The sequence below is a fragment of the Haliotis rufescens genome, unplaced genomic scaffold (assembly GCF_023055435.1).
Source record: "Haliotis rufescens isolate VD_foot unplaced genomic scaffold, xgHalRufe1.0.p SCAF_130, whole genome shotgun sequence".
NCBI classification, from domain to species: domain Eukaryota; kingdom Metazoa; phylum Mollusca; class Gastropoda; order Lepetellida; family Haliotidae; genus Haliotis; species Haliotis rufescens.
In genome coordinates, this window is record NW_025963814.1 from 240,835 (window position 1) to 264,200 (window position 23,366).

Below are 23,366 nucleotides of genomic sequence, written 5' to 3' on the forward strand. Positions count from 1 at the left end.
ATTGGACAATGTCACGTGTAAGAGGGAGTGGGTGGGTGGTTGAAGTAAGGGACTGGACAATGTCACATGTAAGAGGGAGTGGGTGGGTGGTTGAAGAGAGGGATTGGACAATGTCACATGTAAGAGGGGGTGGGTGAGTGGTTGAAGTGAGGGATTGGACAATGTCACATGTAAGAGGGAGTGGGTGGGTGGTTGAAGTGAGGGATTGGACAATGTCACGTGTAAGAGGGAGTGGGTGGTTGAAGAGAGGGATTGGACAATGTCACATGTAAGACTGAGTGGGTGGGTGGTTGAAGAGAGGGATTGGACAATGTCACATGTAAGACCGAGTGGGTGGGTGGTTGAAGAGAGGGATTTGACAATGTCACATGTAAGACCGAGTGGGTGGTTGAAGTGAGGGATTGGACAAAGTCACATGTAAGACCGAGTGGGTGGTTGAAGTGAGGGATTGGACAATGTCACATGTAAGACTGAGTGGGTGGGTGGTTGAAGTGAGGGATTGGACAATGTCACATGTAAGACCGAGTGGGTGGTTGAAGAGAGGGATTGGACAATGTCACATGTAAGACCGAGTGGGTGGGTGGTTGAAGTGAGGGATTGGACAATGTCACATGTAAGATGGGGTGGGTGGTTAAAGAGAGGGATTGGACAATGTCACATGTAAGACCCGGTGGGTGGTTGAAGTGAGGGATTGGACAATGTCACATGTTAGACCGAGTGGGTGGGTGGTTGAAGAGAGGTATTGGACAATGTCACATATTAGACCGAGTGGGTGGGTGGTTGAAGAGAGGGATTGGACAATGTCACATGTAAGATGGGGTGGGTGGTTGAAGTGAGGGATTGGACAATGTCACATGTAAGACCGAGTGGGTGGGTGGTTGAAGTGAGGGATTGGACAATGTCACATGTTAGACCGAGTGGGTGGGTGGTTGAAGTGAGGGATTGGACAATGTCACATGTTAGACCGAGTGGGTGGGTGGTTGAAGTGAGGGATTGGACAATGTCACATGTAAAACCGAGTGGGTGGGTGGTTGAAGAGAGGGATTGGACAATGTCACATGTAAAACCGAGTGGGTGGGTGGTTGAAGAGAGGGATTGGACAATGTCACATGTAAGATGGGGTGGGTGGTTAAAGAGAGGGATTGGACAATGTCACATGTAAGACCGAGTGGGTGGTTGAAGTGAGGGATTGGACAATGTCACATGTAAGACCGAGTGGGTGGGTGGTTGAAGTGAGGGATTGGACAATGTCACATGTAAAACCGAGTGGGTGGGTGGTTGAAGAGAGGGATTGGACAATGTCACATGTAAAACCGAGTGGGTGGGTGGTTGAAGAGAGGGATTGGACAATGTCACATGTAAGACCGAGTGGGTGGGTGGTTGAAGAGAGGTATTGGACAATGTCACATGTAAAACCGAGTGGGTGGGTGGTTGAAGAGAGGGATTGGACAATGTCACATGTAAGATGGGGTGGGTGGTTAAAGAGAGGGATTGGACAATGTCACATGTTAGACCGAGTGGGTGGGTGGTTGAAGTGAGGGATTGGACAATGTCACATGTAAGAGGGAGTGGGTGGTTGAAGAGAGGGATAGGAAACTGCCACATAAAATGGGAGGTGGGAAAGGTAAAATATGAAAAAGACCAGTCCTCAGTCCCCACTTCAATCTGTCAACTCTTTGGGTGAATATTATTAGTTTTTGTCTTTAGCAGTGTTTAGTTGCCATATACAGTGTCATATTAGGTTAGCAGAAAAATATTGGGGGAGGTGTTAATTTGCGACAATGCCTAATTTCAAACAATATCCAAGATGTTGAAGAGGTTGAGGTGAAGTGAGGTGAGGTGATGTTGAAGAGGTTGAGGTGAAGTGAGGTGAGGTGATGTGAAGTGAAATGGGTGTTTAACATCGTAACCAAGATTATTGCACTTATAAAGCGATGTGCATGAATGTTTGGCTGCATGTATTAGTCCGAACTTTTGGTATGACCCAGCCGTGGATCAAAGAGATTTAGGCGGTTCATGAAAAACTGACACAGTAAAAGAAGTTACACATAGTATAGGGCAAGGGCATACCTGCTTTGCATGTGATGTCATTCACTGAGACACCAAAGATGTCCTTGACTGCGTACACTTTGACTGTATGGCCTTGTGCAATGTGTGTGATACCAATAGCTGTGGTCACTACTGGTTTCAGGAGATCATCAAAATATGCTGAAACAAAATTGTATGTGTAGAGAAAATCTCAACAGTCTGAATAATAATCCAGCCATTTACGGAGACCATCTACCTTCCCAGCATGTACTCACTGAGGTCTGTATCATGGAAGTCTATGTAAAGTGTACACTCTACCAATATAAGGACAACCAGCAGTACTCACTGAGGTCTGTATCATGTAAGCCTATGTAAAGTGTGCACTCTACCAATATAAGGACAACAAACAGTACTCACTGAGGTCTGTATCATGGAAGTCTATGTAAAGTGTACACTCTACCAATGTAAGGGCAACCAGCAGTACTCACTGAGGTCTGTATCATGGAAGTCTATGTAAAGTGTACACTCTACCAATATAAGGGCAACCAGCAGTACTCACTGAGGTCTGTATCATGGAAGTCTATGTAAAGTGTACACTCTACCAATATAAGGACAACCAGCAGTACTCACTGAGGTCTGTATCATGGAAGTCTATGTAAAGTGTACACTCTACCAATATAAGGACAACCAGCAGTACTCACTGAGGTCTGTATCATGTAAGCCTATGTAAAGTGTACACTCTACCAATATAAGGACAACCAGCAGTACTCACTGAAGTCTGTATCATGGAAGTCTATGTAAAGTGTACACTCTACCAATATAAGGACAACCAGCAGTACTCACTGAGGTCTGTATCATGGAAGTCTATGTAAAGTGTACACTCTACCAATATAAGGGCAACCAGCAGTACTCACTGAGGTCTGTATCATGGAAGTCTATGTAAAGTGTACACTCTACCAATATAAGGGCAACCAGCAGTACTCACCGATGCTGCCAGTATTCTCCACAATGGGCTTGACTGTGTGGCTTCTCCTTCGCACAGGGTTGTAGGGCCCCGGCCTTGCAGGGATGGTGCGGAAGTCTGATGGTCTCGGGACTGCATACCTCACATGACGGGATCGTTGTCTTGTCCCTGAAAAAACAATGTTCATGTTCATAAAGTGCTCTTGAACCTTAGCTCTTGGTCTCAAATGGTTGTATGACAGACCCTCGAGTATCAGAATATCAACTTGAGACACATGGTCAACCAGTGTTTGAAATATAGGTATAGGCCCTGGGCCCCCTGAGGTTTACCACTATAGTATTTGATTCTAGGGACCCCCTAAATATTCATTGTAAACACTTGGGTTATGATAGGGGCCCTATGACCAAAGACAGAACCATGACACACCATAAAAGCAGGACATGGCTGTCAGTCTACCAAGGTGTTCTCCACCATGACAAACCATACAACCAGGACATGGCTGTCAGTCTAGTAAGGTGTTCTCCACCATGACACACTATACAAGCAGGACATGGCTGTCAGTCTACCAAGGTGTTCTCCACCATGACACACAATACAACCAGGACATGGCTGTCAGTCTACCAAGGTGTTCTCCACCATGACACACCATACAAGCAGGACATGGCTGTCAGTCTACCAAGGTGGTCTCCACCATGACAAGCCATACAAGCAGGACATGGCTGTCAGTCTAGTAAGGTGTTCTCCAGCATGACACACCATACAACCAGGACATGGCTGTCAGTCTACCAAGGTGTTCTCCACCACGACACACCATACAAGCAGGACATGGCTGTCAGTCTACTAAGGTGTTCTCCACCACGACACACCATACAAGCAGGACATGGCTGTCAGTCTACCAAGGTGGTCTCCACCATGACACACAATACAACCAGGACATGGCTGTCAGTCTACCAAGGTGTTCTCAACCATGACACACAATACAACCAGGACATGGCTGTGTGTCTACCAAGTCTCCACCACAACACACAATACAACCAGGACATGGCTGTCAGTCTACCAAGGTGTTCTCCACCACAACACACCATACAAGCAGGACATGGCTGTCAGTCTAGTAAGGTGTTCTCCACCATGACACACTATACAAGCAGGACATGGCTGTCACTCTACCAAGGTGTTCTCCACCATGACACACAATACAACCAGGACATGGCTGTCAGTCTACCAAGGTGTTCTCCACCATGACACACCATACAAGCAGGACATGGCTGTCAGTCTACCAAGGTGTTCTCCACCATGACAAGCCATACAAGCAGGACATGGCTGTCAGTCTACCAAGGTGTTCTCAACCGTGACATGCCATACAACCAGGACATGGCTGTCAGTCTACCAAGGTGTTCTCCACCATGACACACCATACAACCAGGAAATGGCTGTCAGTCTACCAAGGTGGTCTCCACCATGACATGCCATACAACCAGGACATGGCTGTCAGTCTAGTAAGGTGTTCTCCACCATGACACACAATACAACCAGGACATTGATGTCAGTCTACCAAGGTGTTCTTCACCATGACACACCATACAACCAGGACATGGCTGTCAGTCTACCAAGGTGTTCTCCACTATGACAAACCATACAACCAGGACATGGCTGTCAGTCTACTAAGGTGGTCTTCACCATGACACACAATACAACTAGGACATGGCTGTCAGTCTACCAAGGTGTTCTCCACCATGACACACAATACAACCAGGACATGGCTGTCAGTCTACCAAGGTGTTCTCCACCATGACACACCATACAAGCAGGACATGGCTGTCAGTCTACCAAGGTGTTCTCCACCACGACACACAATACAACCAGGACATGGCTGTCAGTCTACCAATGTGGTCTCCACCATGACAAGCCATACAAGCAGGACATGGCTGTCACTCTACCAAGGTGTTCTCCACCATGACACACAATACAACCAGGACATGGCAGTCAGTCTACAAAGGTGGTCTTCACCATGACACACAATACAACCAGGACATGGCTGTCAGTCTACCAAGGTGGTCTCCACCATGACACACCATACAACCAGGACATGGCTGTCAGTCTACCAAGGTGTTCTCCACCATGACACGCCATACAACCAGGACATGGCTGTCAGTCTACCAAGGTGTTCTCCACCATGACACACAATACAACCAGGACATGGCTGTCAGTCTACCAAGGTGTTCTCCACCACGACACACAATACAACCAGGACATGGCTGTCAGTCTACCAAGGTGTTCTCCACCATGACACACCATACAACCAGGACATGGCTGTCAGTCTACCAAGGTGTTCTCCACCACGACACACAATACAACCAGGACATGGCTGTCAGTCTACCAATGTGGTCTCCACCATGACACGCCATACAAGCAGGACATGGCTGTCAGTCTAGTAAGGTGTTCTCCACCACGACACACCATACAACCAGGACATGGCTGTCAGTCTACCAAGGTGTTCTCCACCATGACACGCCATACAACCAGGACATGGCTGTCAGTCTACCGAGGTGTTCTCCACCATGACACACAATACAACCAGGACATGGCTGTCAGTCTACAAAGGTGGTCTTCACCATGACACACAATACAACCAGGACATGGCTGTCAGTCTACCAAGGTGGTCTCAACCATGACACACCATACAACCAGGACATGGCTGTCACTCTACCAAGGTGTTCTCCACCATGACACACAATACAGCCAGGACATGGCTGTCAGTCTACCAAGGTGTTCTCCACCACGACACGCAATACAACCAGGACATTGCTGTCAGTCTACCAAGGTGGTCTTCACCATGACACGCCATACAAGCAGGACATTGCTGTCAGTCTAGTAAGGTGGTCTCCACCATGACACACCATACAGCCAGGACATGGCTGTCAGTCTACCAAGGTGTTCTCCACCATGACAAGCCATACAACCAGGACATGGCTGTCAGTCTACCAAGGTGGTCTCCACCATGACACACCATACAACCAGGACATGGCTGTCAGTCTACCAAGGTGTTCTCCACCATGACACACCATACAGCCAGGACATGGCTGTCAGTCTACCAAGGTGTTCTCCACCATGACAAGCCATACAACCAAGTCATGGCTGTCAGTCTACCAAGGTATTCTCCACCATGACACACAATACAACCAAGTCATAGCTGTCAGTCTACCAAGGTGGTCTTCACCATGACACACAATACAACCAGGACATGGCTGTCAGTCTACCAAGGTGTTCTCCACCATGACACATAATACAACCAGGACATGGCTGTCAGTCTACCAAGGTGTTCTCCACCATGACACACAATACAAGCAGGACATGGCTGTCAGTCTACCAAGGTGTTCTCCACCATGACACACCATACAACCAAGTCATAGCTGTCAGTCTACCAAGGTGTTCTCCACCATGACACACAATACAAGTAGGACATGGCTGTCAGTCTACCAAGGTATTCTCCACCATGACACACAATACAACCAAGTCATAGCTGTCAGTCTACCAAGGTGGTCTTCACCATGACACACCATACAACCAGGACATGGCTGTCAGTCTACCAAGTCACCACCATGACACACAATACAACCAGGACATGGCTGTCAGTCTACCAAGGTGTTCTCCACCATGACACACCATACAACCAGGACATGGCTGTCAGTCTACCAAGGTGTTCTCCACCATGACACACAATACAAGCAGGACATGGCTGTCAGTCTACCAAGGTGTTCTCCACCATGACACACCATACAACAAGGACATGGCTGTCAGTCTACCAAGGTGTTCTCCACCATGACACACCATACAACCAGGACATGGCTGTCAGTTTACCAAGGTGTTCTCCACCATGACACACAATACAACCAGGACATGGCTGTCAGTCTACCAAGGTGTTCTCCACTATGACACACCATACAACCAGGACATGGCTGTGTGTCTACCAAGTCACCACCATGACACACAATACAATACTTCCTTGCTGTGTGGTGGATAAGTCAGGGTGTAAGGTGACGTCATTATGATTGAGCAGGAAGGGTCACAGGACAGTACTATTGACCTTTTTCACACTTTCGCCATCTTGGATCGAAAACGAGGCTTGGAGAGCATAGCTCCATGCAGTGTGAGTCGCATCAGCTGATAGGGAACAGACAGCATGTTGTGCATTTCACTGATGGACATTTCAAACAAACAAAAATGGTATCCTCTGTATCTAATACAGAAGATATTTCACATTTAATCCTGAGGTCCAACTAAAATATGCCTGTAATACACTGGAATTAGCATTTTACTGTCAGGATCCCGGAAGTGAATCGAAAGGTGCATTTCGAGACGCGTATTTCAGAAACAGATATTATATTTATCATAACCTCGTCTGCATATAGGTACAATTTGACAGTACATTCAATGACAGAAGTTTTGTATCGTAAATGAAACGCATAACATGAAACAGATCAGTGTACTTTTGCAAATCTGCTCAGTCAATGCGTGGCTTGGCGAACTCCAGATCGTCGATCATGTTTATTTCACGTTTCATAGCGGTGTTTGCTGCACAACGCACTGTCGTTTTGCCATGAGTCCAGTTGACAAAAACACTTTTTCGGCTATGATTTTCATCAAAACATTATGATGTAAATGAAATTAGTTCACAAAATAACTCGTGTGTCAAAATAAATATTCAGAAGGGGCGATAACTCTATTCAGTGTGTACAATGACAGATGAAACTTTACTTGTTCTTCAAACATCACCTATTTAACCGATTATTAACGATTGAGATTGCAGCCTGCACGACAAAAGTAATAATGTGTGAAATGTTTAAAATAAGTTAAAAGGAAACTTAAAATTGATAAATATAAATAATGCATGAAATTGAAGAAATATAAGAATTGATACAAACACCAACTTCTTGAACACCCTCACCTACTTCTGTATGATGTTAGGTAATTGTATATCAAAAGGAAGCTACTAATACATTTATCCTGAATAGTTTGAAAATGTCTTGATCAGATATGAGTACAGATAAAATAACAAAAGATGAAAAGGAATCAACTTCATTTGGTAATCAAGCCAAGATAAAATATATGTATCGGTACAAATTATGTTGATGGAACAATCTGGATTTCTCATATTTAATAAAGAAAAACAAACTGAAATTTTCATGTCTTTATTTCTCACAATATAAGTTTTCAAAACTTAACATTGACCAGGTGTCTTTGTCAGTCAAAAGCACCTAATTAAATTCCCGGAGAAAATAATTTTCTTGCTTGTAAACAAATGGTACAATGTGTGACTGAATATGGCTTTTCACTTCCTCGTCCCTTGACAGGACGCACATTGTAACCATTGTGTTACTGTCAGCAGAAAGCTCCCCCGGACATCCGTCACCGGATACTAGTACTTCATTGTGTTGACTCGCTGGCCTGAAATTAATAATTCAATAATATTGTAATAATATTTCTACTTCCAAATTTTTTTTATAAACAATGCATATTCACCTTCTCGTTTTGATATGAATGTATTCCCGGTATGTATTTAATCATGAAATACTTTGTTTCGTCTGACCATGCTGAAAACATACTCTCTCCAGAGTGAAATAAATAAGATTTTTATTAAAATCAGGTGAAATATCACATTTTGTCATCCCTACAGTCAGTCTGCCTCATTGACACTGTTTTTCTGAGTAAGGTCATATAGATCACAAAGAAAATATAAGACTTGAATTTCTTTTGTCAAATGAAATGTTTACCTCTTCTTGTGGTTTACTAAAGTTGATATCTTGACTTGAAAATATTAACTTTGTCAGGTCACAAGATGAGATAAATTCATGCTTTTATCGTTATTTGACAAGGAAAAAAATTTCTTCTATGTATTTATATTTTTTTATATTTCTCGTTTTGATTGAATTATAAAAATTATAAAAATTATCACCCCACTTGACTTGACTGTAATAAACTTAAGTTCTAAAGATTGTTAACAATAGTAAACTATTACATCATAACAATATAATTATTGCAAAATGACACAGTAAGCACAACTATATTCTTATATATAAATTGATATGATTAATAATCAATAATACATGGCATTTGCTTGCACAATAGAAATTATTTCGTTTTAAAGGTTTCAAAACATGTTTGTGGACATAAAACCAGATGGGTTTCACAATTAAACAAAGGGAATAAATGAGTTATGATTGCAATACCCATGGGAATTAAAAATAATTCTGTTTATACTTTAAGTTTATAGTAATGTCAATATCAATTTATGCATTTGAAATATTTGAATACAGACTGTTAAAGAGTTATCTGTTTCTGTAAATTATATACAGATCACATGTAGATTGAACATTCACAGGCCATTAATTAGTTGTGTTTTTGTTCATTTCATGACATGATTAATTTGGTACAGTAAAGTAAATATTATTTTGGTAGAAATATTGTTTACAAAATTGCAGATCAAACTGTACTTTACTTCAAATATTTACACACCCTTTATGTAATAATTCAGTTGAAATATTACACCTCATGCTATCTAATCTGTCATCATTGATAATCAAAATAACTGCTCACAATCACAACATCACAAGTAGATCTAGAGGTCAAATATTTTATTGGAATGCATTTGAGTTCATTACAATTTACATCAAATACGCAACTGATGCAAAATTCTGATTTGTTATGATTGTAAATTCTCAGTAGGTTACAATTTGATACATTATATCAACATATTAATTTAGTAAGTTTCTGACATATATCTAGATATGGTCAAAATGTCAATATTTCGACTTCAAATACAACCCGCAAAGTTATTTAAACTCACAATAAATAGTTTGGCTTAATGGTGTGTAAACAATGAATTATTCTTTACAAGATCTCAGTAGCATTTGTATTAAGTCTGTTCAGCTAACATAAACTGCCCCGGGAGTTACCAGGTGGTCATGGATATTTTAAATTGAAATCACAACAGAACGGCCAGACTCGAATTTATATCGGTAAGGAGACCAGAAAACAGTAGAATAGTTTGTCAATGATAAGAATAAGAATAATGTTCAATACTTACGATAAATGTACCGGGATGGTTAAATTGTCACAGTTTGTCCCGATTGCGTGCCTTGTTGACATCTCCGTGTGTTTCATGTGCTATCCAGCCTTCACCTTCTCCTCTCCAAGCCTCGCTTTCAAACCGGACGTAGCGAAGTGTGAAAAAGGCCATTAGGGACTATACACTGACACCCTTTGTTGGCCCGTGAAGATCCGGGGAAGAATCGGTCTTCAGCAACCCATGCTTGCCGTAAAAGACGACTATACTTGTCGTAAGAGGCGACAAACGGGATCGGGTGGTCAGGCTTGCTGACTTGGTTAATGCATGTCATCGATCCCAATTGCATGGATCGAGGTTCATGATATTACTCACTGGATTGTCTGGTCCAGACTCGATTATTTACAGACCGTCATGCAGCTGGAATATTGCTGAGTGCGGCGTTAAACAACAAAGCAAACCAAAGCAAGTTATGTGGGTTGACGCTTAGTTGTTCACCGTGCAGGGATCGTCAGTGCTCACGTCCAGCAGCACAACATCCCTAGGATGCAAAGGCCAGCAATGAGCCCAGGGCTTACTTGTACAAAGCGATCTTAGCGCTAAGACTATCATAAACCTATGTTAAAGTATGGGAGTTACGATCATCTTAGCGCTAAGATCGCTTTGTGCAGGTGGGCCCAAATCTTTCTCCAATGGGAAATGTTGGGACATGATAGGGAGATGTGTGTGTCAGCGTCACAGGCCAACCACCACGTTGGCTGAACTTGGCCAGGCACTGCATGAGGAGTGGGACAGATGCCCTAAAATCGCTATTGTGAGAGTCAGACCCATACTCACTTTGCCTTGTCGAGTGAATACGTCGAGTCATGGCACTATTACGCACTACTGATCCAACAACTACTAAGTAGCAACTACTTTTTGTGAAGAGTATATAGATAATACTTAGATTTAAAGAAGTTAAAGTTAACATGAAGGTTGAAGTACTTACTTGGCCCCGCTGACTTTAGTATGGGTCGTACAGGCACAGCTGTCTCTTTTGTGACTGGCAGTACTTGACTGTAACACACATCAGTGACTATACATTACATTTGTGCAATAACTATACCTGGTCTAACTGGTGTGATAACAGTACCAGGTGTCATAACTATACCTGGTGTCATAACTATACCAGGGCCCACTTGCACAAAGCGATCTTAGCGCTAAGACTGTCATAAGCCCATGTTAACGTATGGGAGTTACGATCATTTAAGCGCTAAGATCGCTTTGTGCAAGTGGGCCCTGGTGTCATAACTATACATGGTGTCATAACTATACATGGTGTCATAACTATACCTGGTGTCATAACTATACCTGGTGTCATAACTATACATGGTGTGATGACTATACCTGGTGTCATAACTATACCTGGTGTCATAACTATACATGGTGTCATAACTATACATGGTGTCATAACTATACATGGTGTCATAACTATACATAGTGTCATAACTATACCTGGTGTGATGACTATACCTGGTGTCATAACTATACCTGGTGTGATGACTATACCTGGTGTCATAACTATACCTGGTGTCATAACTATACCTGGTGTCATAACTATACCAGGTGTGATGACTATACCTGGTGTCATAACTATACCTGGTGTCTTAACTATATCTGGTGTCATAACTATACCTGGTGTGATGACTATACCTGGTGTCATAACTATACATGGTGTCATAACTATACATGGTGTCATAACTATACCTGGTGTGATGACTATACCTGGTGTCATAACTATACATGGTGTGATGACTATACCTGGTGTCTTAACTATACCTGGTGTCATAACTATACCTGGTGTCATAACTATACCTGGTGTCTTAACTATATCTGGTGTCATAACTATACATGGTGTGATGGCTATACCTGGTGTCATAACTATACATGGTGTCATAACTATACCTGGTGTCATAACTATACATGGTGTGATAACTATACATGGTGTCATAACTATACCTGGTGTGATGACTATACCTGGTGTCATAACTATACCTGGTGTCTTAACTATATCTGGTGTCATAACTATACCTGGTGTGATGACTATACCTGGTGTCATAACTATACATGGTGTCATAACTATACATGGTGTCATAACTATACCTGGTGTGATGACTATACCTGGTGTCATAACTATACATGGTGTGATGACTATACCTGGTGTCTTAACTATACCTGGTGTCATAACTATACCTGGTGTCATAACTATACCTGGTGTCTTAACTATATCTGGTGTCATAACTATACATGGTGTGATGGCTATACCTGGTGTCATAACTATACATGGTGTCATAACTATACCTGGTGTCATAACTATACATGGTGTGATAACTATACATGGTGTCATAACTATACCTGGTGTGATGACTATACCTGGTGTCATAACTATACCTGGTGTCATAACTATACCCAGTGTGATGGCTATACCTGGTGTCATAACTATACCTGGTGTGATAACTATACATGGTGTGATGGCTATACCTGGTGTCATAACTATACCTGGTGTCATAACTATACCTGGTGTCATAACTATACCTGGTGTCATTACTATACCTGGTGTCATAACTATACCTGGTGGCATAACTATACATGGTGTGATAACTATACCTGGTGTCATAACTATACCTGGTGTCATAACTATACCTGGTGTGATGACTATACCTGGTGTCATAACTATACCTGGTGTCATAACTATACCTGGTGTCATAACTATACCTGGTGTGATGGCTTTACCTGGTGTCATAACTATACCTGGTGTGATAACTATACATGGTGTGATGGCTATACCTGGTGTCATTACTATACCTGGTGTCATAACTATACATGGTGTGATAACTATACCTGGTGTCATAACTATACCTGGTGTCATAACTATACCTGGTGTCATAACTATATATGGTCCACAAGCCCCAGCAACCTATGCTGGTCTTTATAGGCCACAAGCCCACAGCAACCTATGCTGGTCATAATAGGCCACAAGCCCACAGCAACCTATGCTGGTCGTAATAGGCCACAAGCCCCAGCAACCTATGCTGGTCATAATAGGCCACAAGCCCACAGCAACCTATGCTGGTCGTAATAGGCCACAAGCCCACAGCAACCTATGCTGGTCATAATAGGCCACAAGCCCACAGCAACCTATGCTGGTCATAATAAGCCACAAGCCCACAGCAACCTATGCTGGTCGTAATAGGCCACAAGCCCACAGCAACCTATGCTGGTCGTAATAGGCCACAAGCCCACAGCAACCTATGCTGGTCGTAATAGGCCACAAGCCCACAGCAACCTATGCCACAAAATGGATTGGCTGGTCAGATGATATCAATCACCACTTTAGCTGGTCCATGTTGCATTATTTACAGGCCGCCATCTTATAGCTGGAATAATGCTGAGTGCACAGTTAAACAACAAACAAATTATTATGAGAAAAAAAACTTACATGTCATTCAACTCTACAGATGGGCCAGCTTCAGCTGCCAGAGATGGCGCCACATCTAAGTGAGATTTCTTCTCTGTTTCCTTCTTGGACAACTTTACAGATGGGCCAGCTTTAGTTGCCGGAGATGGCGCCGCATCTAAGTGAGATTTCTTCTTGGCCAACTCTACAGGTGGGACAGCTTTAGTTGCCGGAGATGGCGCCGCATCTAAGTGAGATTTCTTATCGGCCAACTTTACAGATGGGACAGCTTTAGTTGCCGGAGATGGCGCCGTATCTATGTGGGATTTCTCCTCTGTTTTCTTCTTGGCCAACTTTACAGATTGGTTAGCTTTAGCTGCCGGAGATGGCGCCGCATCTAAGTAAGATTTCTTCTTGGCAAACTGTACAGATGGGACAGCTTCAGCTGCCGGAGATGGCGCCGCATCGAAGTGAGATTTCTCCTCTGTTTCCTTCTTGGCAAACTGTACAGATGGGACAGCTTTAGCTGCCAAAGATGGCGCCACGTCTAAGTGAGATTTCTTCTCTGTTTTCTTCTTGGCCAACTCTATAGATGGGCCAGCTTGAGCTGTTGGAGATGGCGGAAAGTCTAAATGAGATTTCTCCTCTGTTTCCTTCTTGGCCAACACTTCAGATGGGTGCAGCTGTAAAGGAATAATGAATACATGTATACATTCTACACAGGGAAATGTCATAGGGTCACCGGGACAGAACATCAGGGTTGACTGTCATTGTTACGTTACAGCCATCACCTTATGTTTTTGTTCAGCCCAACTTTAGTGCCGACCCGGAAAAAATATTAGGATTAAATACATACCCCGGTAGCATTCAATGAAAATGTTCCGACCCTGTGGTGAAAAATCCAACCTCAACCTTCAACACACAAAACCCCACCCCATCCTTCAACATGTGTCCCCTGACACACAACACCCCACCCTTCAACATGTGTCTCCTGACACACAAAACCCTACCCCATACTTCAACATGTGTCCCTGATACACAACACCCCACCCTTCAACATGTGTCCCCTGATACACAACACCCCACCCTTCAACACGTGCCCCCTGATACACAACACCCCACCCTTCAACACGTGCCCCCTGATACACAACACCCCACCCGTCAACACGTGTCACCTGATACACAACACCCCACCCTTCAACACGTGCCCCCTGACAGACAACCCCACCCTTCAACATGTGCCCCCTGACAGACAACCCCACCCTTCAACATGTGTCCCTGATACACAACACCCCACCCTTCAACACGTGCCACCTGATACACAACACCCCACCCTTCAACACGTGCCCCCTGACAGACAACACCCCACCCTTCAACATGTCTCCCCTGACACCTTTCAACATGTGCCCCCTGACAGACAACCCCCCATCCTTTAACATGTGCCCTCTGACAGACAACACCCCACTCTTCAACATGTGCCCCCTGACAGACAACCCCACCCTTCAACACGTGCCCCCTGACAGACAACCCCACAACTCACCTGTTCCACAGGGAACTCATGCTGATACACATTGAGCTGATTGAAGAGGGCAATTTCTCTCTCAAAGTCATATTTCTCAAGGCGGGAGATTCCATCTTCAAATAATGGACCCAGTCTCTCTCCCCTGGAGGAAGATGTATATGGTGACGAAATGGAATAACATAGAAATGTTTGACAATTTGACATTATAACCAGCATAGGCAGTAGAGGTTGGATGTGTGAGTTGGGTTTAATGCTGCTTTTAACAGTATTCCAGTTATATCGCGGTGTGTCAGCTTAATGTGGGAGGAAAGCCCGAAGTGATACAGGTCTCAGACGTTTACCACTTTGGTGAAACCCACGAGCACGGGTATGGTGCTGACAAACCTAGAAACATAATCGAGCACCGGGATTAGAACCCACAGTCATAGGTTTCTGGCGTGCCCAAGGGACGCAACTCTGCACAGCGAATCGCGGCGCCTTAGACGACTGGGCCCCCTGTGACCCCTGCGGATACCATGACGTCATAATTTTTGAAATTATGTCACTTGTTTCTCATGAGACAGTTATTCACACATTGAGAGACACATGGCAATCATTTGGTTTTGTTTGTTTGTTTGTTTGTTTGTTTGTTTGTTTAAAGCCACACTCAGCAATATCCCAGCTATATGATGGTGGTCTGTACATAATTGAGTCTGGACCAGACAATCCAGTTATTGACATCATGAGCATCCATCCAATCAAATGAGATATGATGACATGTATCAACCAAGTCAGCGGGCCTGACAGCAAGCATGGGTTGCTGAAAACCTAATATAACCTGGCAGTCATTTGGCAGATACCACACATATATTTCACCGAAACAACTCTTTAAACTCGTAATATCAAATTAATTACATGTGCAATCAGCTGTGTGATTTTACAAGCTCAATATTTGTGTCCATAGCTCGACTTTCTGTCATCTGGTATCTACAAGTCCATTTCTGTAAACTCTTTTGGGACAATTCTAGCTCATCGTATCATATCTACCTGTGGATTTCTACTGCTTTACTGATTTGTATGACTGAAGTCATCACATGCTGCAGCTGCTGAAGGCGGGCTCTCTCATGAGCATTAGATTCATCCTGGAATCTTTTCATTTCCTGAAACATATAGAAATTATCATTTTGACATTTGTTATAATCCCTGCACAAGTCCCTACCTCTATGAAAGTCATACTCTTGTTAACCTGTAATCCCTGCACAGATCAGGTATAAATATCTATACACTGTTATAATCCCTGCACAAGTCCCTACTTCTATGAAAGTCATCCTCTTGTTAACCTGTAATCCCTGCACAGATCAGGTATAAATATCTATACACTGTTATAATCCCTGCACAAGTCCCTACCTCTATGAAAGTCATACTCTTGTTAACCTGTAATCCCTGCACAGATCAGGTATAAATATCTATACACTGTTATAATCCCTGCACAAGTCCCTACTTCTATGAAAGTCATCCTCTTGTTAACCTGTAATCCCTGCACAGATCAGGTATAAATATCTATACACTGTTATAATCCCTGCACAAGTCCCTACCTCTATGAAAGTCATACTCTTGTTAACCTGTAATCCCTGCACAGATCAGGTATAAATATCTATACACTGTTATAATCCCTGCACAAGTCCCTACTTCTATGAAAGTCATCCTCTTGTTAACCTGTAATCCCTGCACAGATCAGGTATAAATATCTATACACTGTTATAATCCCCGCACAGATCAGGTATAAATATCTATACACTGTTATAATCCCTCCACAAGTCCTTACTTCTATGAAAGTCATACTCTTGTTAACCTGTAATCCCTGAACAGATCAAGTATAAATATCTATACACTGTTATAATCCCCGCACAGATCAGGTATAAATATCTATACACTGTTATAATCCCTGCACGGATCAGGTATAAATATCTATACACTGTTATAATCCCTCCACAAGTCCTTACTTCTATGAAAGTCGTTCGTGTAGATTTTTCCTCTTGCAGTTTTTGTCTGTAGGATGTGCTGGCCCTTTCACCATCAGCCTGCAGCTGCTTCCACCGAGTCACCAGAGCACCATATCGGGCATGGTCGTCCTGTGCAGCGTCCAGCTCCAGCTTGAAGTCAACCTCTTTGTCCTTAGCCAGGAAGAAGTTCTGTGAACATAACGGATTAAACCCTGAGGAACAAACATTTCATCAGAGAAACAAAAACTTTAGATGAGTTCACAGTCCGAAGCTCGATCCTGGTAAAATTTTGTTGTCTTATCTTCCCAAGGCAAGTGAGTTAAGCGACTATAAAAGTCCAGTTTCCACCCTTGCCAAGCTAGGCAGGAATTATGGAGTTATATTTTGGCTGGACTAACAAGTCTATGCATAGTCCAATTAAAATCTCGTAACGAAATCGACATCCAGTTCGTAAACTGCCGTGTAGAGATCGGTCAATTGACAGATTTGTAAAGCATGTGTACTGCCAACTTGGCGTCAACAGATATTCTCCAGATCCTTTCATGTTTCTAATCAAGGTGCTCACATGATTTGATGCACTTCGTGCAGAAAGTCCCATTTTATTAAGACATAGATTTTGATTATCGATTTGATCATCTTGACAGAGCGCCACCATTTAGTTTGCGGCAAATGCAAGTGATATGAGGGATGGAATCTGATTGGTCAATAGGAGGGACATAAAGGGACATAACCCACAATTGTCACTGGTGGCACTATCATTGAGCCCAGAAATTCCAGTGTAGTTGATCAAGGGTGGAAACTTGACTTTAATAGTCGGTTAACGCCCTTGCCTTGAGAAGATGGTTGGGTCGAATTCAAGTTCACTTGATAAAACAAAAATGTATGTAAAAACATGACAAACAGAGGAGTTTTTTATTCAACTTGTAAACCGTCAAAACGCAAGAAAAGCAGAGAGAAAAGGACTATACTATAGTGAAACAATACAGTTTGTCACAGTATAAAAGGAATTCGATGAATCTGACAAGAGAAAGACTATATGCTATATGCACACAACTGAGGTCATGACATTTTAGAATGAACACCCTTTCATCACCAGCCCCGGTGGCTCTGAGAAAACAATGGGTTACAAAGACTAAACACGATTTTTTAGGTTGGAGCTTCCTTTTAACTTTTAACAAATCAAAAACCAACATAACATTCATATCAAAAGGCCAGTTCATAAAATTCAACTATGAAACCTTGGTCTTACAATGCAATTAAAATTGGGGTATTTCCTTCCAAATGCCTAGAGCATTCGCAGTTTATCAACACAACCTTATCAACCTACTCACACAGTTGTGTTATGTCACAAAAGGTCTATAAGAACATAATCAGCGCTAATATAGCGGCCATAAAATTTTCAAGTCCTGTAATGCCATAAGAACCACGGACCTTCTGATCCGAGGTGGGGTGCCTTGTTCACATGACCAAAGAGGTTAACCCAGTCAGCAAGCTGACAAGATAAGGATGTCATCTGTGGGATGACTCCACGCCCTGCTAAACAGAGATGACAAGACAAGCAAGTCGTCATACTGAAGACACACCGTGAAGACACACCGGGGAAGAATAGGTCTTCAGCAACCAAAGCTTGTAGTGGAGTGCGACTATGTCGTAAAAGGCGACTAACGTGATCGGGTGGTCAGGCTCGCTGACTTGGTTGATGCATGTCATCGATCCCAATTGCGTGGATCGATGCTCATGATATCAATCACTGGATTGTCTGGTCCAGACTCGATTATTTGCAGACCACCTTCATACAATACTGCTGAGTATTAAACAACAAACCAACCAACCAATCATACTGAAGTCAAAATCAACTACATCACCTTGTGAGTGAGTGAGTATGGTTTTACGACGCTTTTTAGCAATATTCCAGCAATATCGGTGGAGGACACCAGAAATGGGCTTCACACATTGTACCCATGTCAGGAATCGAACCCTTGTCTTCGGCGTGACGAGCGAACACTTTAACCACTAGGCTACCCGCCCGCCCTACATCACCTGGTATCAGCTTGAATGTGTGTACAGGTACACCACCTCAGATCACTAGGGACAAATCATCCTTCATTATCCAAGTCAGGTGCAGTATAAGCATGCTAAACACTCACCCCCTTCAGCTTGAATATGTGTACAGGTATACCCCCTCAGATCACTAGGGAGAAATCATCCTTGATTATCCAAGTCAGGTGCAGTATAAACATGTTAAACACTCACCCCCTTCAGCTTGAATGTGTGTACAGGTATACCACCTCAGATCACTAGGGAGAAATCATCCTTGATTATCCAAGTCAGGTGCAGTATAAACATGCTACACACTCACCCCCTTCAGCTTGAATGTGTGTACAGGTATACCACCTCAGATCACTAGGGAGAAATCATCCTTCATTATCCAAGTCAGGTGCAGTATAAACATGTTAAACACTCACCCCCTTCAGCTTGAATGTGTGTACAGGTATACCACCTCAGATCACTAGGGAGAAATCATCCTTGATTATCCAAGTCAGGTGCAGTACAAACATGCTACACACTCACCCCCTTCAGCTTGAATGTGTGTACAGGTATACCACCTCAGATCACTAGGGAGAAATCATCCTTCATTATCCAAGTCAGGTGCAGTATAAACATGCTACACACTCACCCCCTTCAGCTTGAATGTGTGTACAGGTATACCACCTCAGATCACTAGGGAGAAATCATCCTTGATTATCCAAGTCAGGTGCAGTATAAACATGTTAAACACTCACCCCCTTCAGCTTGAATGTGTGTACAGGTATACCACCTCAGATCACTAGGGAGAAATCATCCTTGATTATCCAAGTCAGGTGCAGTATAAACATGCTACACACTCACCCCCTTCAGCTTGAATGTGTGTACAGGTATACCACCTCAGATCACTAGGGAGAAATCATCCTTCATTATCCAAGTCAGGTGCAGTATAAACATGTTAAACACTCACCCCCTTCAGCTGTTTGATGTCCTTCTCCAGCATAGCCTGCTTTTGCTTTGCCCTTTCAAAGAGTGATAGAGTGGCCTCCCTTGTAGCCTTGGCCTCTTCTGAGTTGATGTAACTGGGACAAGGATGAAGACCATGAATATTTCAACACTGGAATCTCTCCATATTTCATTTTGGTGTTGTCTGAGACCATAAGGGATTACGTTGTTTTATAAACATTGACTGGCTTCAGAGCTCCCGATAAGCTGCGCATCTGCGTAAAATACGCATCAGAAATGCAGAAGTACGCAGTAAAATAAAATCCAAGCGTATTAAATACGCAACGAACATTACAGATACGCTACAAAAATATAACTTGTGTGTATCATCAAAATATTGTGAAGTAACCCTGCGTATTCGATTCGCAAATCAGCAACTTATTTTGAAATTATAAACAGGCATTCCGTCAACCTTGCCAAACTCCACGATGACAGTTACATCATGATCATTTCCAATCACACTTTCTTGTGGAAGTATCGTGGTATTTTTGAGTCCTACAAAGCTCTCGAACCCAGTGACTAGACATATGACATGACTAGATGAATAGTGTTTTTAAATATTTAACTTAAATACCTATATGTGTAAAAACTAGTGGGTAACAGAAATTTGAATACCAAGATAGAATTACTGATACCCAATGATTTTAAAATGCATGGGTAAAATACCCACAACACCAAAAGCACATCTGGAGCTCTGTGGCTGAATGGGTCAATGTCTTTTGCATTCATTTCCCAATGAATGTAAAAAAATATGCCACACCCACTAGAAGGACTAGCTTTAATTTTAACCATGATATAATGTCAGAGAATCCTAATTCAGTGTAAGTTGTTGGAATTTTCTTACCACCTTACCAAATTATCTTATTGCTACAATTATTGTAAATCCTTAAATTCACGATCTCAGGATGTGGCTACAATCACCATCCACTTGAGCCAAGTATTGTAGGTGTAGCGGCCATAAAATTTCCGAGTCCCATGATGGGATTCGAACCACGGACCTTCTGATCCGAGGTCGGACGCCTTGTCCACATGACCAAAGAGGTTAACCCCGTCAGCAAGCTGTCAAGGTAAGGATGTCATCTGTGGGATGACTCCACGCCCTGCTACATACTCCCCCGTCAACAGAAGGAACGTCCCGGGCCGCATAGCAGGGTACTGAGGCTTATTTTGCTCAAATTTGATATGAACGTGCTCAGCCCCACGTTGGGCGCCAATGTAGCGGCCATAAAATTTCCGAGAGTAGTGGATGCAGTATTCGTTACAGCCCTAGTATTGGCATCTGTACCGAAATGTCGCTTTCAAAGAATACAAAAAGTTTGAAATTGATAGGTGAACTCTGTGCTTGATTTAATAGACGAAAAACAGTCATTTAATGTTTAAATCAAACTATCACATGATAAGGTCAAGTTCAAGCTTGTGTTTGCCCCTGTCTTTGAATCCAGATAATACTTACTTCTGAAGGCTTCGAATGGGGCCATCTGTGGCAGTCAGTGAGCTTAATAATTGGATATGCTGATCTTGCTTTTCCTTGTAAGTGGCCATCCAGATTCTCAATACAACATTCACCTCGTCGTCAGCTATGGTGCCACCTGCATGAATGCAATGATATTGACCCTGATATTTACCGATGAATGAATAAATGAATGAGTGAGTGAGTGAGTGAGTGAGTGAGTGAGTGAGTGAGTGAGTGAGTGAGTGAGTGAGTGAGTGAGTGAGAGTGAATGAATGAATGAATGAATGATTGAATGAATGAATGAATGAATGAATGGACAGATGAACAAGCTAACGAAAGGAAATGTTAGGTCAATTTAACATGTCATGAAGCTTACCAATTTCAATAAGGGCTCTCTTCTTCCACTTTGTTTCAAACTCTTCGTAGAGTTGGCTGACCTTTTTCTCCATGCTTGCATGGTCCGACAGAAGGTTAAGGAGATTAACCATTGAACTGAAAATATTGGGCCTACCTTTAGAATACAGTACCACAAACTTTTCAAACACGTGACAATACCCTATGACGTAATTTGTAGTATTTTGTTGCCGGTCACACCAGCGAAACAATGCCCTGTGACATCAGCTCCTCCCAGTGATCTATAATCTCTACATGCGATGTCACTGAATATGCCTAGTGATGCTGAGAGTTTAGAATATTTGTTTACTAAATGTAGCCTGCGCCGGTGCATTTTATAGAAAGCCCTAGTTGATGCTCATGATATTAATCACTGGACTGACTGGTCAAGACGTGATTATTTACAGACCGCCATCATATAGCTGGAATATTGACGAGTGCAGCGTTAAACAACAAACTGAGCATCGATCCATGCAATTGGGATACGATGACATGCATCAACCAAGTCAGCAGCCTCAGCACCCTGACCACCCGATCCCGTTAGTCATCTCTTACGACAAGCATAGTCGCCTTTTACGGCAAGCATGGGTTGCTGAAGACCTATTCCACCCTGATCTTCACGATTGTAGCAGACTTACACACCCACAGCAGGCTATCAGTATTTTACTAATCTTTTATGCCAGAAAATACTTTGCCTCAGTTTACTTTCGACAAAATCAAGTCATCAGCTGATCGCAAGCAGCCAAGGCCAAATAGTTTAGTTTATTTAATATCAATTTCATTGTAATATTTACCCATGTCCTCGTGTAAACCTTTGAAGTGAAGCTTCCGTCGACGCTTGACACCATTTTGGAAGTTCCATGTCTTGATCGACACGCGCAATGTTTGAGTTTTGCGCCATCACGACTCCCTAATCCTTTCCTTTCAGACGCCACGGGGACAATAGCCGTCGCTAGGTACGTCACTGGAGACCGGCGTTTTGATTGGCTGAACCTAGCTCCTGACATTGATACTTCGCTCGTAACACGCGCTGGGGTGGAGCTTATTGGTAGACTCTGATGGCGCCATAACCAAAGTATCTTCCTTGGCAGTAGCATCCATCATGTCTATAGACACATCCAGGATTTATTCCTGTTTCTTCACATCGGTGTGGAGTTATATGTGCCAAACCCATTCCAATATGTTCAAATGTGAAAAAAACTTAGGCATAAACAAAAATAAACGCCAGTTTTTGAAATTATATTTCTAAATTAAAAATTAACTCAAGGATGCAACAAGATTCAGAAAAGTATATAGCTAATGACGCTAAAGCTAACATCTTCGATAATGAATCCAACATAGAGATAAATCAACTAACAAGTGACAAATTAGGTACTGAAATTGACAATAAAGTTGGCTAAACTATGGCTAAAGATTCTTCGTCACAAGCTGTACCTCAATTCCAAAAATACAAACAGCAGCAAGGAAAGAAAATAGGGCTGGGACGAGTCCAAAA

General features: G+C 42.8%; 1 protein-coding gene across 2 annotated transcripts in view; it reads right to left on the bottom strand.

The window, feature by feature from the left end:
* The window catches only part of LOC124116558, a 34,216-nt gene extending 11,419 nt beyond the window's left edge, over positions 1-22,797 (bottom strand). For both annotated transcript variants that reach the window (XR_007220530.1, XM_048394873.1), the window contains exons 1-11: positions 22,666-22,797; positions 21,855-21,970; positions 21,479-21,614; positions 19,991-20,102; positions 16,996-17,184; positions 16,040-16,152; positions 15,032-15,155; positions 13,534-14,174; positions 11,044-11,111; positions 3,014-3,160; positions 2,071-2,208 (exon numbers count right to left, since the gene is read on the bottom strand). Coding sequence is in view for 1 of the 2 variants with exons in the window: in XM_048394873.1 (XP_048250830.1) it covers positions 2,071-2,208; positions 3,014-3,160; positions 11,044-11,111; positions 13,534-14,174; positions 15,032-15,155; positions 16,040-16,152; positions 16,996-17,184; positions 19,991-20,102; positions 21,479-21,614; positions 21,855-21,970; positions 22,666-22,772 (1,891 nt within the window). In the remaining variant the exon portion in view is untranslated. The remainder of the gene's footprint in view (positions 1-2,070; positions 2,209-3,013; positions 3,161-11,043; positions 11,112-13,533; positions 14,175-15,031; positions 15,156-16,039; positions 16,153-16,995; positions 17,185-19,990; positions 20,103-21,478; positions 21,615-21,854; positions 21,971-22,665) is intronic.
* Positions 22,798-23,366: the final 569 nt, after the last annotated feature.